The sequence below is a fragment of the Ipomoea triloba genome, chromosome 2 (assembly GCF_003576645.1).
Source record: "Ipomoea triloba cultivar NCNSP0323 chromosome 2, ASM357664v1".
NCBI lineage: Eukaryota > Viridiplantae > Streptophyta > Magnoliopsida > Solanales > Convolvulaceae > Ipomoea > Ipomoea triloba.
In genome coordinates, this window is record NC_044917.1 from 16,871,062 (window position 1) to 16,887,386 (window position 16,325).

Consider the following 16,325-nt stretch of genomic DNA (forward strand, 5'->3'; position numbering starts at 1 on the left):
AAAAATATTGAAAATAATTAGGCTAAGAAGTGAAAAAATAATGTTGTAAAAGTGGTTTTGATATAAGAAGAATAATAAAATGTGAATTTCCTATTTTACCCCTCAAATTTTGAATATTTTTTAATTTTTTCGTCAAATTTAATGTTCAGGGACTAAACTCGCCACTTTGTGAATAACTGAGGGACTAAACTCGCATACAGCCATAACTTAGGGACTGAGTCTACACTACCCCTATAACTTAGGGACTAAAGATGCCATTTTCCCTAAATTATATGCAAATAAATTATTTAAAACATGTAAAAAAAATGGTATTAGAAAAAAAAAAAAAGGAAAAAGAGAGAAANATGAAAAAATATTGAAAATAATTAGGCTAAGAAGTGAAAAAATAATGTTGTAAAAGTGGTTTTGATATAAGAAGAATAATAAAATGTGAATTTCCTATTTTACCCCTCAAATTTTGAATATTTTTTAATTTTTTCGTCAAATTTAATGTTCAGGGACTAAACTCGCCACTTTGTGAATAACTGAGGGACTAAACTCGCATACAGCCATAACTTAGGGACTGAGTCTACACTACCCCTATAACTTAGGGACTAAAGATGCCATTTTCCCTAAATTATATGCAAATAAATTATTTAAAACATGTAAAAAAAATGGTATTAGAAAAAAAAAAAAAGGAAAAAGAGAGAAATACGACATGTCGATTGTCGACAGGTATAAAAATACTGTAAGAAAGAAAAAGAAAAAGAAAAGGAGAAAACATTTGTTAAAAAAAATAAAAATTTCAATCCTCAAGAAACAGAAATGATATAAGCAGATCTCTCTCTACTCACTATCCTGTAAGGCTCAGATCGACATCATCGTTCATCTCATAGTTTTCAGGTATTCGTCTTTCATCCTTGTATCTCACACGCACGAAAAGATGCAGAGATCAGTCATTTCAAAATCCATTGATTTTTTGATTTTATCGAATTACGAATCCGCTATGTGTTTCAGATAATCAACAATCGCAATCAATCTTCTACTCAATTACTTTAATTAATGATTTGTGTTCTTGGATAAATCTGAGCATTTTCGGAATCCTAGGCATTTTTTCCGATTTTTTGGGGGTTATTTTAATACTTGTGCTTGAAATAAATGCTGAGTTATTTTTAGCTTATCGCTTTTAAGAACGTGGAATATCACAAAGTTAGATGGGCATTATTTATAAGCGTGAACGCCGTGAGCTTTACTGTGAAAATACTTTATGTTTTGCAATTGAAATTGTATTTTGTTTTATAGATGCAAAATGCAAAGATCTTCCGATGCAGTGGGAAGTATTTGCTCAGAACTTTCAGGAGTTTACTTAATTATGAATTTTGAATTTCTTTTGTTATGTTCTTTCACTTGTAATGCACCATTAAAAGTGAATATTTTTCTTTTGGTTTCATGGGTTTCTGAATGGTTATAGTTGATTAATATAAGTCCCTATTTTCCCATTGCAACATTTATAAATTTCCTATACATTTAAATTAAAGGTGAATAATTAGTGAACATATATACAGGCAAATAAACCACAAAGACACTGAAGTTACCTTTCAATCATGGAAGAGCCCTTGTATCCCATTGCGGTTCTAATTGATGAGCTGAAGAATGAAGACATTCAGCTTCGTTTGAACTCAATCCGCCGTCTGTCTACAATTGCTCGGGCACTTGGGGAGGAGAGAACTCGGAAGGAATTAATTCCTTTTTTGAGTGAGAACAATGATGATGATGATGAAGTGCTTCTTGCAATGGCAGAAGAATTGGGAGTTTTCATTCCATATGTTGGCGGAGTTGATCATGCTAGTGTTTTGCTTCCTCCACTGGAAGGTCTCTGCAGTGTTGAAGAGACTTGTGTCAGGGAAAAAGCTGTTGAGTCATTGTGCAGAATTGGGTCTCAAATGAAGGAATCAGACTTGGTAGAAGCATTTATTCCTCTTGCAAAGGTGAGCTAGATATTTGATTAAATGTTGCTTCTTTACTTCTCCTAGCTGCAGTGCCTTTTCAATTTCTTTTTTTTTCTGTGTTAATTTACCTTCACCTCTGTTTTTATAGTTTGACATCTTGGTGATTATAATAGTCGTGTAACATGCCCAATGGTGGGAGGCATCTTAATGGCATTTCTTGTGCTGAAAGTACCATTATTGAGATGCCATCTATTTTGCTTTATTGAGTTTAAGGACTCACATAATGCCTGATTATAAGTGTTTTCCAAATCTTGGAAGTATGAAAGGTATTGTGATTCTGTTGTCCATAATGGCCCTAATACTTGCGAAAGATAACAATCATCATAATGCTGTTCCATTTCTTCTTCTTCGGTTTCAAAATTTTTTTTGGTTGGGGAGGTGGGAATCTAGTCACTTCACTGCTTTCCAATTTTTATCATTGGTTGAATCACATTGCAACTTGGTGGTTGTTGAAATGAAAGATTCAAAGGCCTGGCGGGTGGAGAATAACAACCACCCGCTAGTTAGGAGGAAGCAAGATGAAGAATCAAGGAGAGAGAAATGTTTATAATTGTGAAAATATGTTCACTCTTACTTCTTAGAAAGGAGAATACACATCTAATATATATATACATGCTAGGCTACTAATTAACTACCAGTTAACTTATCCGTGGTAATGGCGGGAAAAGAAATTTTAGAAAGAAAATAGCCTGGAAAACTTAGGCTCTGATACCATAACTATAAATAGGAGGAAGAAAATATCCTGGTTGGGAATCACCAACTGGCTTTCAGTCTCGAGCACAGTTTCTGTTCCTACAAGGTCAATATTAGCACCAGATTCATGTATTTGTTCAGTTCCCACAGTATCTCTATGTATGTTGTTATGGCAGATGAAACCAAAATAGGGTTTCATCTGCAATAAATGTTAATTTCATATGCCTATGGTTTCATCTGCCATAAGGTTTCATATGCCATATGGTTTCATATGTCATAACAGTGGTTAGAGTTGTATCCTTGTCTAGTTGTCTGTATTTTGCACATCTAAACATAACTGGTTTTGGTACTTAAAATTTGTCACATGCAGCACCATACTACCATTTATGGCTGAGGTTGATGTCTGATTTTCTTTACCCTAAAACTGCTGCTTGCTATTGACATGATTGCCTTTTCCATTCAGAGGCTGGCAGCAGGCGAGTGGTTTACTGCTCGTGTATCATCATGCGGATTATTTCACATTGCTTATCCCAGTGCCCCAGAGCCATTAAAAACTGAACTTAGAACTATATATAGCCAATTGTGCCAAGATGACATGCCTATGGTGAGGAGAGCAGCTGCAACAAATCTTGGGAAGTTTGCTGCTACTGTTGAACAACCTCATGTGAAGACTGACATAATGGCGATGTTTGAGGATTTGACTCAAGATGGTATTGCATTTTATGAGATCCTCCCAGTGATTAGTTGATTTTATTGTGCCAAATGGTTTCCATCCTCTGATGAATGTCCTTTTGTGAGAATCTATGAAGAATGAATTGCTTTCTCTTGGATCTTATGATACTACTTTGACATCAATTTAGCATCAGTCTACACTTAGGACACTTAGACTTATTGAAATGGTAGTTCTTTTCTTTTTGAGCGATAAGGATCCATTTTTTTCCATGATGAGACTTGTTATTAGTAAGAGCAAAGTTAGAATGAAGAAGAGTGAGAAAAGTAAATAAGAAATAAACCTTGAAAATATTGGTCATATATTGCTAGGTTTAGATGATGAGCTCGAAACTATATTTCTGTCTCAATCTAGGACTTTTAGTTTATGTTACATAAACATGCAACTAATAATGCCGGTTTTTTTCCTCTTTCAGATCAAGATTCTGTCCGTTTATTGGCTGTTGAGGGTTGTGCAGCACTAGGAAAGCTATTGGAGCCTCAAGATTGTGCTGCTCAGATTCTTCCTGTCATAGTTAATTTTGCTCAGGTTGGCTCAGTACTGCGGCACAAAGAGACTTTTCTGCTTCTAAAAACTGACAATTACCATTAACCTGATCAAATGTCCTGTTCTCCTCAAAATTCTAGAAATTCAAGTAGTTTTAAGCGAAAGATCGATTTTTTTTTTTCATTTTTTTTTTATAAACAAATATGTTTGAAAGAAAAATTTGAAGAGAGGTGACATATTCCCTATTTGACCTCTACACAAGTACCATAAGACTGAAGGACTTGCTCTCATGAAGGTTCAACATGTTAGAAGTTCTATTGATTGCGAAGAAATATTAAAATTTTTTCAGATCATTTATATAGAAATTTCTTGAAGGTCAAAAGTCAGTTGTCTTAGCTTTGCATTTAGTCCAAGTTGAGGAAACTTCATGGTTCCTAGGCCCTAAACACATATATGAAGAAAGTGGATTTACCAATTATGATTAAAATTAATGCATTTTGGTAGAGGTGGGCAGGTGGCCTAGTCATTCATGCTCTATATGGTATGGATGCATTTATTATATTAGATATATATCTGCTCTTACTCCAATTAATTACCTGCTTATCTAAATGAGCAGGATAAGTCTTGGCGTGTCCGTTACATGGTTGCGAATCAACTATATGAGCTTTGTGAGGCAGTTGGACCTGAGGCAACCAGGTTGTTATTCAGGATACACAGTCAATCTGATTTGCATATGTTTGTTATTTGACTTTGTTTCAACAGTTTATAATTTGGTTTGTCTGCATTTTCCTTCTTTTTTATTTGAGCCTTAATGAAATCCCTTGAGATATACCTTGCTTTTATTTATTTATTTATTTATTTATTCATTTTGGGCAGCATTTCTACCAAATTCACATTCGTCTCTTTTTTATTATTATTGTTAAAAGTATTATGCTTTTAGAATAACTGATGATTAGGAAACTCTTTTTTTAGAACGGATCTGGTTCCAGCGTATGTTCGGTTACTTCGTGATAATGAGGCTGAAGTGCGTATTGCTGCAGCTGGCAAAGTAACTAAATTCTGTCGGATTTTAAGTCCTGAATTAGCAATCCAGCACATCCTTCCTTGTGTAAAGGTGCGTGAACTTGTGGAAATCTTCTCTCTTGCTCTGTTTTAACCAAATTATTGCCTATACAAATGATTTACTGTTATGTGGTTTTTCCTTTGCTTGTCCACCCTCCTCTTGAATACAACTAATAATGAGTACTTTGCCAACTTTAGGAACTATCTTCAGATTCATCTCAGCATGTGCGCTCTGCTTTGGCTTCAGTCATAATGGGAATGGCACCTGTTCTAGGAAAGGTAATATTTATCTTCTCCTTCTCTTTCCTTATACATTAGTATAAAACTTAGTATATTTTCTACTTAATAATTTTGAGTTCCTGACCTGGAAAATGCTTATGGTGCATGTAGCATCATATTTCCCCAAAACATTGTCATCATCTACCTATAGGTTGTGATGTATTCTTTTCTCTTATCTCCTAATTGTTGAATTTCTCTTCTTCAGGGAATTTCAGCAGCCAAATATTACCTTTTACTATTTTTATGAGCTTGGTTAGGGGCAATTTTGGCAATCTTTGTCTCAATCTAGGTTTTTGTGTGTGTGTGTATTAAATAGACAAATTATTCATTCCCTGTCTTTTAAACTTTCTTAAACTGGGTGTCTTTCTCTGTGCTTATTGAAGTTTGACTTTTTTCCAAAGGGAACTAACAGTGTTTTGCACTGGTGATTTTAGGATGCAACAATTGAGCAACTTCTTCCAATATTTCTTTCACTTTTAAAGGATGAGTTTCCTGATGTTCGTTTGAATATTATCAGCAAGCTTGATCAAGTCAATCAGGTAAATTGTCCTCTTTTAAAATACCAATATTTACTAGGCTATTATACTCACTTTATTCCTTCAGAAAATTTTCCATTGCATTGCCTTCCTTTCCTTATTCTTCCTCTTTGAAGTAAATGCAGGTGATCGGAATTGATCTCTTGTCCCAGTCTCTGCTGCCTGCTATAGTTGAACTTGCAGAAGATAGACACTGGAGAGTGCGCCTAGCAATAATAGAGTACATACCTTTATTGGCCAGTCAGTTAGGTGTTGGGTTTTTTGATGATAAGCTCGGGGCCCTTTGCATGCAATGGCTAAAGGATAAGGTCCGTAAAGTTGCTCAATGATACTTTTATGCTAATGCAGAGAAAAGATTCAAAGAATGCTATGGTTATAGACTTATAGGTCTCCTAATTATCTACACAGTCTACATTCATTATCATCCACTGATCCACAGACTAATATATCTTTCATCTTTTTATGGGCTTTAACTATGTTTGCTCAATGAGTTGATGTTATGGAAAGCAAGATTTTTCTTGTATTTTTCTGTTACATCTGAATAATATTGTGACATTAATGCCATGATAGTGTCTCTAGATTATTCTGCAACTTTTAGGCGCATTCTTCCAATATATTCTTCCCATTTCTTTTCCTTTCCTATATATGTACTTAACTCTCACATCTAGATGCTACTACAAAATTCTGATCAACTGCAAGCAAAAGGGTTCACAGCATATTGATTTGGAATGAATGGAGATATAAATCAATGTGGCTGATCACAACTGATTGGGAATAAGACTTAATGGAATTGAGTTAAGTGGTCTACTAAACAAATTGAGTAGCTGTGGGCCTGTGGTCTTTTTGTCTTGTTTTAAAAGGGAGTAATATCTAGTTATTAGTCAAATTATTTATTTTATTGACAATTCATGATTGAAACCAAGAACCTTTTCAACAATGTTTGATATTTTGAAGTAGTTCTTGAATTCTATTGATAACCTGATGGACCTTTTTGTATTCTCTTAATAATTTCTGGCTCATAACCACAGTTATCATCAGAGTGACATACGATGCATAAAACTGCTATCATCTGAGACATTTACCAGTAGCACTAGTGAACCTTCATCTTCTGATAGGTTTTTCCCTGACTTGTTGTGAATTGCAGGTTTACTCCATCAGAGATGCAGCTGCAAATAATGTTAAGCGCCTTGCAGAGGAATTTGGACCAGAATGGGCAATGCAGCACATTATTCCACAGGTTTTCATATGATTTATAGAATAATTCTTTAACTTCTTGATGACAAGCACAATGCAAAGTAAAATCTTTTCCTTAAATAGGTTTAATACATCTTTCTATGTGGACTAATAATGAATTTCTAGCATATTATTTGTGGAGCATGTATTTCCCTTTTTCTGTTTCAGCAGCCAATTAATGAAAATAAGTTCATTATTTTAGTGTTGTGGGCTTTCTATTTTGTTATCCCTTTTAGCACTAAGCTTTTTAACTTCTCTTTACAGGTTCTGGAAATGATTAATGACCCACATTATCTTTATCGGATGACCATTCTTCATGCAGTATCTCTTCTTGCCCCAGTAATGGGCTCAGAGATCACTTGCAATAAACTTCTGCCAGTGATTATTACTGCATCGAAGGACAGGTTGGTTTTAAACTTTTACAAGCTTTGTTATTATTTAACTCCATCTTTTCCCCATTGCATGAAGTTGTCTTCTTCACTATATCTCTGTCCATTATACTATGATTCATTGAGACTCATTTTGGCCTTTATCATCCTTTCATTTGAATGATAATGACTATTGCTTTGCCCGCACGGGCTTAGCTCACTGGTTCAGTAGGTAGTATTTGGGAGAAGAGACCAAGGTTTGAAACTCGGCAGCAACAGTGTGGGGATTATGCCCAAAGTGGGCAAATCCCTTGTGTGCACCGGCATTTGGCCCTGTTGGCTGAGTCACTGAGTTACCGTGATTTACATCTTTCCACATGTTTTGTCGGGCCAGGGTGTGGGGGGCCTGTGGGGTTGGGGATTCAACATTTTGGGAGAAGATAATGACTATCGCTTCACTCTTCAAGTTTCATCACTTGGCTGTAGCAGCAGTTTGGATGTTGGTTTAACAGTTCCATATTGCAGGGTACCAAATATAAAGTTCAATGTGGCAAAGGTGTTGCAGTCTCTCATTCCTATTGTTGACCAATCTGTAAGTATCAAAATTTGTTTCTTTGTTGTCGGTCTCATAGTACAATTCCATGGCTCAATCTCCTAAAATGTATCGAAAGGTCTTCCATGCACCTAGAGTTTTAATTAATGAGACATTATTCCATGAAAAATTATGGAACCTAAAATTACACAGCAAAATATCGAACACTGCCTGTTTAAAGTAGTTAGACATTATGGAGGACCTGATGCAAAATACTATATTTCTGTCTTCAATTTGCTGTGGTATTCTAATGTGAAGATAGTACTTTGATCAAACCATGTTTTCAATTTTCATAACTAAATTTATTTTTTCAAATTTTCATTTGATGCTTAATTGCTTGTGAGTTTGGAAAGCTAACTTGCATACAAAACAAATGAATACCTCAATCTTGTAGTAGATATGCACATAGCTCCACTAGCTTTTAATTTTGCTGGGACATTTTATTCAGGTTGTGGAGAAGACAATCCGTCCATGTTTGGTTGAGCTTAGCGAGGATCCAGACGTCGATGTGAGATTCTTCGCCAACCAAGCACTGCAAGCCGCTGATCAAGTTATGATGTCAAGCTAAGGCAACTTTATGCTTCGTTAGGAATTTGTTGTTTTACGCAATTTTATGCTGGTTAGGAAATTGTTTGTTTTATGCTTTTTTGGTTGTCATTCAAAACCCCCCTCCTCTCAGTACCAAAACTACTTCCATCCATCTGTAATGACTGATTAACTGGCATACTTGAAGGGGAAAAGTGAGATACTTTTGGTCCTTTCCTCTTCACGATATTATGCATGCTCGATGAGTATATCCTGTTTTTGTTCAAATAAATTTCTTTTAATCTTCACCAATTGTTTTACACCGTAGGAAATCATGAAAAATGGTAACAAATTGGGTTATTGATGGGAAAGTGCTTTGTATTTAAAAATAATACAGTAATAAAGTATTGCTACTCTCCTTGCCTATTCTCACCAATCACCGTATTAAGCATTCCACCCTTATCGCATCTCGAAATGGGCGCGGGAAGGGGAGAAAGAGGGGAAATGCTTTCTCCGAAGAGACTGTTCTTTTCGGACCAAAAGAGAAGTCATATTGCCTGAGTAAGCACATACAACAGACTGAGAGAGTTGTCAAAATGCGCAAATTATATCGTGGATCGCGCATCAAAACGATGTCGTTTTGATTAATGAAAAAAAAACGACATCGTTTTGATTAATGAAAACAGACAGATGAAACGATCTCCGTTCCGCGCCATTCACTTTATATACATTGCAGTTACATTTCAACACAACTGTAGTTACATTTCGATATAACTACAGTTTCATTCGATAATATAAAAACACAAATGTGAAACTGTTATTCAGTATCAGTTCATATACACTGCAGTTACATTTCAACACAACTACAGTTACATTTCGATATAACTACAGTTTCATTCGATAATATAAAACACAAATGTGAACTGTTATTCAGTATCAGTTCATATACACTGCAGTTATACTTCAACACAACTACAGTTACATTTCGATATAACTACAGTTTCATTCGATAATATAAAAACAAATGTAAGGCAATATCTTTAGAGATGAACTGTAGTATCAGTCCACGGTATAACGACCGGTCAAAATGGGTCTAATTTGGTTGTGTAGCACACACACGGGTGCAGTTGTGCTACACATCAGTTGTGTGCGTGTCTGCAGGCATGGGTGGTGGTGGTAGACAATTGTCAATTACAATCATGTGTTTATATTTTGATTGTTAATATATTATAAATGTAGTTTGATTTCCTTTTGTTTATCGTGTATTTCGTATTTTGTGATTAAGAATTTAATATTTTGTATTGCTTTCGAATTTTAATGTGATGTTATTTTTATCAATTTAATATTTGAAATTTTATTTTTAATTTAAGAATTATTTATTTTTTATTTAAATTTATTTTGATTTAAAATTGAAATTTGGAAGTGATGTTGATGAGTGGAGCCCGCAAAATTGTGTCCCCCTTGCTTCTTGTGTTCAGTGAAACGATGATAACATTGTTGGCTCAAACTCTCAAGGTAACTACATCATAGGACTGCTATTCGCACTCGACGCCCCCACTTGTCTTGTGCTACTCTTCTCATTAACGCAGCTCGTGTTTGAGAAAATCATCAAGAGGAAAAACTTGAGAGAGTTGCTAAACATGACAATTCTGCAGTCTGCTGTAGCAACAATGGTGCCATTAGTAGGGTTGTTTAATTTGCGAACATGGTCGGGGCGACTATCACATGCTAAGGTTGCAACTTCGGCGCCATCGCCCCTACGTTCAAGGTTTCTTCTTTGTTCTCGAACATTGTCATCATGTTGGGAATCCCATTGGTTCTGTTTTTGTCTGTGGCATCCGACAACTCCTTTTATTTTTTTCTCAAATGTCTAGTCGCACTTGCATTTCTTGTGTATGAAAATACAAAGCACAAAAGCAATTTACACTTGTGTTTGGTGTATAAATACTATCAAACACAAGTAGGACTAGTGTTTTACATATTTTACGCGAAAAAACTAATTTCTCAAACTAACAAACTTCATTGGTGATAGGAATATCTTGTAATTAAATTTTGATAAGTCAGTGTAATTTATTGTAAATTCAAGACCCCATAATTTTATTGTAATTTTATACCAATCTTATTGTGTTACGGCATCAATTGTCAAGAAGAACGAGGAATTTTTGGTCAAGGAAAATTAAAAATCAAGTGCATGGATCCTGATAATTTTCGTTGAAATATACGAAAATTAAAGAAGAACACAATGAAAATTAATTTTGGGTCTATTAGGATTTAATGCAAATTAGTTGTTAAACTTTCTTTGGAGGAGGGTTTACTAGAGTTCTAATGGCAAGATGGTAGAAGTTTTGAGATGCCGAAGAAAACAAAACAATATGGGAGGAGAACACTAAAGAAGAAAACAATATGGGAGGAGAACACTAAAGAAGAATGAGAACAAGAAAAATGCTCTAGTAGAAGAAATATATCAAAGTCTCTTATGGAGTCCTGACCCAACTGCACAAGCGAGGATATGCTATCATGGGGTTTCGAACCCAAAACCTCCCACATAATAAACTATTTTGAAGTGTTTGGTAAATGGCTTATTGGGCCAATAAGCTGAAAATTAAAAAGCTAATGAAGGTAGCTTTTTGTATTAGCTTGTTGGAATAATGGGTACATTGACTATTTTGGCCTTGTTTGGTAAATGGCCGTTGGCTGTTTGGGTTAGAAGGTATGATTTGTTGATAATATTAGCTGATTGTAGAAAGTTGTTTGATAAATTAGCTGTTAGCTGATAGTTGTTTGATATAATTTCTTTTCTCAAAAAGCTAATTGAAAAGACTACTTTGAGTAGCCTTTTGAATTTTAGCATTTTGGAGTTACAAAAAGCTTATCAACCAAACAACTAATAGTAGTCAAATAAGCCAAAATTGGCTTTTTCAAAAAAAAAAAAAAGAAGCCAAAATTGGCTGATAGGCTGATTATTTACCAAACAGGACCTTTATCATTTGAAATCAATAGGATTTACTTTTAAATAGGTGGTGTGTTTGTTATTTTATAATAATAATAATAATAATAATAATAATAATAATAATAATAATAAAAAACAGGTGATGGGTTTGTCAATTTTAATAATAATAATAATAATAATAATAATAATAATAGAAAATAAATATGTAATAAAAATTGTTTTAGAATACTAGTATAATTTAATAAGAGTTGAATAAACAAAAATAATTAAGTTATGTCCTTAAAGAAAGTATATATGATATCCAAATTTTATAATTATTTATTAATAAGAGTTTATCTTCTTGTTATATTTAAAGGTTAAAATAATAAAATACACTCATACCCTTAAATGTCATTTTACATTCAATCAGCTATTAGTAAACAGCTAATTTACCAAACAGTTTTTTATAACCAGCTAATACAACCAGCTGGTCAAACCAGTTAATGCAATCAGCCATCAACTACTAGCTAAACCAACCAGCTATCAGCTATAAGCTATCAGCCGTTTGCCAAACACCCCCAATAACATAAGGAAGAACCACTCAAGCTATCAAGATCTTGTATATTAAAGAGTAGGAAGCTCAACTTATGCATGGGAGTGCGCTGGAAATAAAGTAGTAGGGGGACACGTGTGTGGCCAAGAATTAAGACTACTAGATGTCGTCCATTCGCCAACGATCCATGAGACCATGAGTCCTACAACAATATAAATAGGGTGACTTCCCTCACCTTAAAGAGCGTCCCTTAGCTCCAAACGCTTCCTGGTCCATTGGTCTGAGTTTTTTCTCTCTTACCAGTACACTAAGGTTTGAGTCCTATTTTGTTCTATTTGTTAGTCCTTTAGCTTGTGTTATTTATTTATTATCGGGCACTATTTAATTCCTTAGAGCTATAGTATTTATTATTTATGTATTCTTTGGGCCGTCGTTTTGGACCAATATCTCGGGCTTTGTACGTGGTATTTTGGGCCTAGCGCCCTAGGTAATAAAGTTACTTTCTTCCTACCCTCATTTTGTACTCATATACCTAGTTTATGGTGGACCCGGTCCCAATAAAACCATCATTAGTGTCGTCCGTGAGGAACACTACGAAAAGCATGCGTTCCTAGTTTTTACCAGTTGTTGGCAGCACGGAAGAGTCACCATTCTTGAATACTCTAGCTAAGAAGATAGTTTTTAAGTAAACCTAAGTTTCACTATTCGACCTAGGAATGTTTCAAGAAGTAGGGTGATGATCATGCAGGCTAGTTAAGTGCTACTTGATTATCACCCGCAATGAGTTTGACTTTCACAACTGTTAAAAATTATGTATTCCTATTTTGAACCTGTTTTACCCTTTCCTTTTACACAATCAAACTCGAGATACGCCAAAATGGCTAAGTCACAAAGCAAACATCCGTCGTTCCTACAAAAATGTCTTAGCTGGCAAATCAAGGGTCTGTTTGTTTCACCAGGGTCGGTTTTCCATCCAAGTAACGTGAGAGGTCCGACTAGCACTATAGCTGTTGGAGGAGATGCTATAGTCGGTGGAACCAACCAAGGTCTACCGATCTCTCTCGAGTCAGATCTAGCGTCCAATTTTTAGCCCAAGAGATAGATAACATCTACTATGAAACTCATTCAAGCTTCAAATTGATTCTTTGATGCTGAAGTCACCAACTGCATCTAATTGATCAACATCTAATATGACTTCATCAAACTTGTGGAGTATTAAAGCAAACGTAAGAGACGAGGGAGTGACAAAACAATTTAAAGTGTTTGAGCATTTTATGATTATGTATTTTTGTTTGAAAGTTTGAAACTTTTGATATTTATAGTAATTTTAGAGTTTGGATATTTTAATTTTATTGATTTATGTATGTTGAATTTGGACTTTGTTTAAGGATTTAATGCTTAGTATCTTTTTTTATAATATTAATTTTTTTTTAAATTTACATAATTTAAAAAAATCCCCGCGGGGGGGACGGGGATGGGGAATAATTCCCCATCCCCGTCGGGGAACGAGGCGGGGACGGGGAATGGGGAGGGATTTCGGGGACGGGGACCCCATTCCCCGCCCCCACCCGCCCTGTTGACATCCCTTAATACCTAATAACATACCAACTTAGAATAATTCAATCAAAAAATACAAACATTAATTTTAATGCTAACTATAATTAACTTCTCTTATATATATATATATATATATATATATATATATATATATATAGGGTTGCACTCCAATGCAAACTATCGCCCAGGTAAGAAATGAGAACGCTTCACAGCCGTCTATGTGTCCAGATCAACGAATCAGATGCAATTTAAAAAAAAAATGACGCGGTGGCATTTTCGTAAATAACTGGAACTTTGGTGCACCTAGTTTCACTTGTAAGTGCACCTAGTTTCACTTAAAACTGCAACTAGTTTCACTTACAAATGCACATATTTTCGCACCTATTTTCACTTACAAGTGCAAGTAATTTACCTTGTTAATATTCATGCAGCTATTTTCGCAAATACTTTCACTTACAAATGCAAGTAATTTACCTTGTTAATATTCATGCACCTGGGTGCAACCTAGGTGCACCTAGTTATAACATAGGTTGCACCTAGTTATAACATTAGGTGCACCTAGTTATAACATTATGTGCACTTAGTATTGATGCTCACTGTACTATTCACTTGCACCTGTAATACATTTTACTTGCATCTGCAATAAATTTTACTTGCACAAGTGCAAGTAATTTACTTTGTAAACACTCATGCACCTGGTTGCAATCTATGTGCACCTAGTTATAGCATTAGGTGCACCTAGTTATAGCATTAGGTGCACTTAGTATTGATGCTCATTGTACAATTTACTTGCACTTGTAATACATTTTACTTGCACGTGTGCACCTATTTTCACTTGCAGGTGCAAGTAATTTACCTTGTTAACATTTATGCACCTGGGTGCACCTAGTTATAACATGACGTGCACCTAGTTATAACATTAGGTGCAACTACATTCCGAACACGTGGCGCGCTGTGATTCGTCCGCATTTCTCTCCTGGGCGGCCAGTACACATTTGAACGCGATCATATATACACACACACACACACACACACACACACACACACACAGTAAGAACCCTTTGTTAGGTAAGAACATAAGAACCAATCTAAACATTAATTTGTATTCTATCATTGGTCTAGATAAATATCTTTTTTTATGTGGATCTTACACATAATTAATTAGAAAGGATATTAGTGTAATTTTGTCCAAATACCAATTAAAAAGAAATATTTTATTTGGATTCTTTCCATGATTTTAGGATTTTAAAATAAGGAAGAAGTGATATTGCATTGAGAGTCTACATGCATTGCTAGGAAGATAGACGCAGGCAGTGCCACACCATCATTGAGGAAAACTGTTGAGGCATGGCCACCGGAGACAATGGAGATAATGGTCATATTTATCCCTATAAACATGTGCATACTTAGTATTTAAATTAAATTGAACAAACCAAACCATATTTACCCACTGACGAGTGCTGCTTCAGCATCTAACGTGTTGGTGTGCTATTAACACACTGAATGAAAAGTGGTGCTGAACCATGTACTGTGTTGTGTGGCCGATAATTTTATTGCTAGGAAATTTTGTATAAAATTGATTTGTACAGTTTCCGACACGCATGTGTACATACTCATTAAGGTAAGTGCACACACGTAAAACATGATTACAGGGATGTGCATGTACACGTATACGAATGTGCATGCACCAATACCCCCAAAACCTGGCAAGTGTGCACATGGGTTGATTTGTGTGTGTCAGAATGATCAACAGTAATGATTGAATGAAATCCATGATAATCAGGAAGTTGTGATAGTTTGGGGTGTGCACTTTGGTCACATTGTGTGCACATACGGTAAAATGTATGTGCCACACAGGGCACAGAAACCCTGAGTGCGTGCACCTAGGACAAAATGTTTATGCCATATAGATGAAGCAAAATCTGAGTTAATAATGATTTGAATGCTTCGTAGATCCGGACGACTCATCAGGGAGTGCAACTGAGTGTTTAATGAATATTTCACCGGGATCAACGAAGTATTAGACCCTAGAGTGTGAAGAGTCAATAAAGTATGTGGTTGGGCAGCGATTCACAAGTTTGGAAAATGTGCAGTGATACTTATGAGTTATATTATTGTTGTTGTTATTATTATTATTATTATTATTATTATTATTATTATTATTATTTTGTTAGTTTGTTACTAGTCTAGTGCTGAGTCCTATGGCTCTTATTGAATATCTCTTTCCTACCTATTCTCTAGGAGTAGCTTGTTGTATAGTTGTAGGACTCTCTTGTAATGCTCTGTGAGTTAGTGAATGCAACTGATTTCTGACTGTTCATCTGGTATCAGTTTAGCGTTAGGTTCCTCCACCACAAAAATTCTCTTCCCTCCCTATTTCTTCCTCCAATGGCTAACAACATTAACCACACCGTCCTAGCCACTGGCGGCACCGCCGCGTCTCCGGCCAACCCGAACCCTCTTTCCTCCACGCATCACTTCGTCTCCATCAAGCTGAACACCCGCAACTACCTGTTTTGGCATACCCAATTAGTCTTATTCCTTCGCGGCCAAGGTTTACTTGGTTACGTTGATGGAGACACCCCATATCCGACGGTCGTCCTTCCAACGCCGGCTGGGAACGCCACCGCCACCGCTGTACCCAACCCCGCTCATGCCGCTTGTGTGCAGCAGGATCAATCGATCCTTTCTCTTCTCATCTCGTCTCTTTTTGACGAGGTGATGTATCTCGCCGTTAACCGAACCACCGCCCGCGAAGTTTGGACTTCCATTACCGCCGCCTTGGGCTCTTCGA

The 16,325-nt window shown here is 35.7% G+C and overlaps 1 protein-coding gene across 1 annotated transcript; it reads left to right on the forward strand.

Annotated features, from left to right (window-relative positions):
• The first annotated feature begins 728 nt into the window (after positions 1 to 728).
• Positions 729 to 8,800, forward strand: LOC116010308 (serine/threonine-protein phosphatase 2A 65 kDa regulatory subunit A beta isoform-like). Its single transcript, XM_031249658.1, has 13 exons — positions 729 to 882; positions 1,545 to 1,967; positions 3,145 to 3,391; positions 3,827 to 3,939; positions 4,514 to 4,593; positions 4,870 to 5,011; positions 5,158 to 5,238; positions 5,673 to 5,777; positions 5,900 to 6,082; positions 6,919 to 7,011; positions 7,272 to 7,411; positions 7,901 to 7,967; positions 8,416 to 8,800. The coding sequence occupies exons 2-13, from the start codon at positions 1,584 to 1,586 to the stop codon at positions 8,533 to 8,535; spliced, it is 1,755 nt and encodes a 584-aa protein (XP_031105518.1). The 5' UTR covers positions 729 to 882; positions 1,545 to 1,583; the 3' UTR covers positions 8,536 to 8,800.
• Positions 8,801 to 16,325: the final 7,525 nt, after the last annotated feature.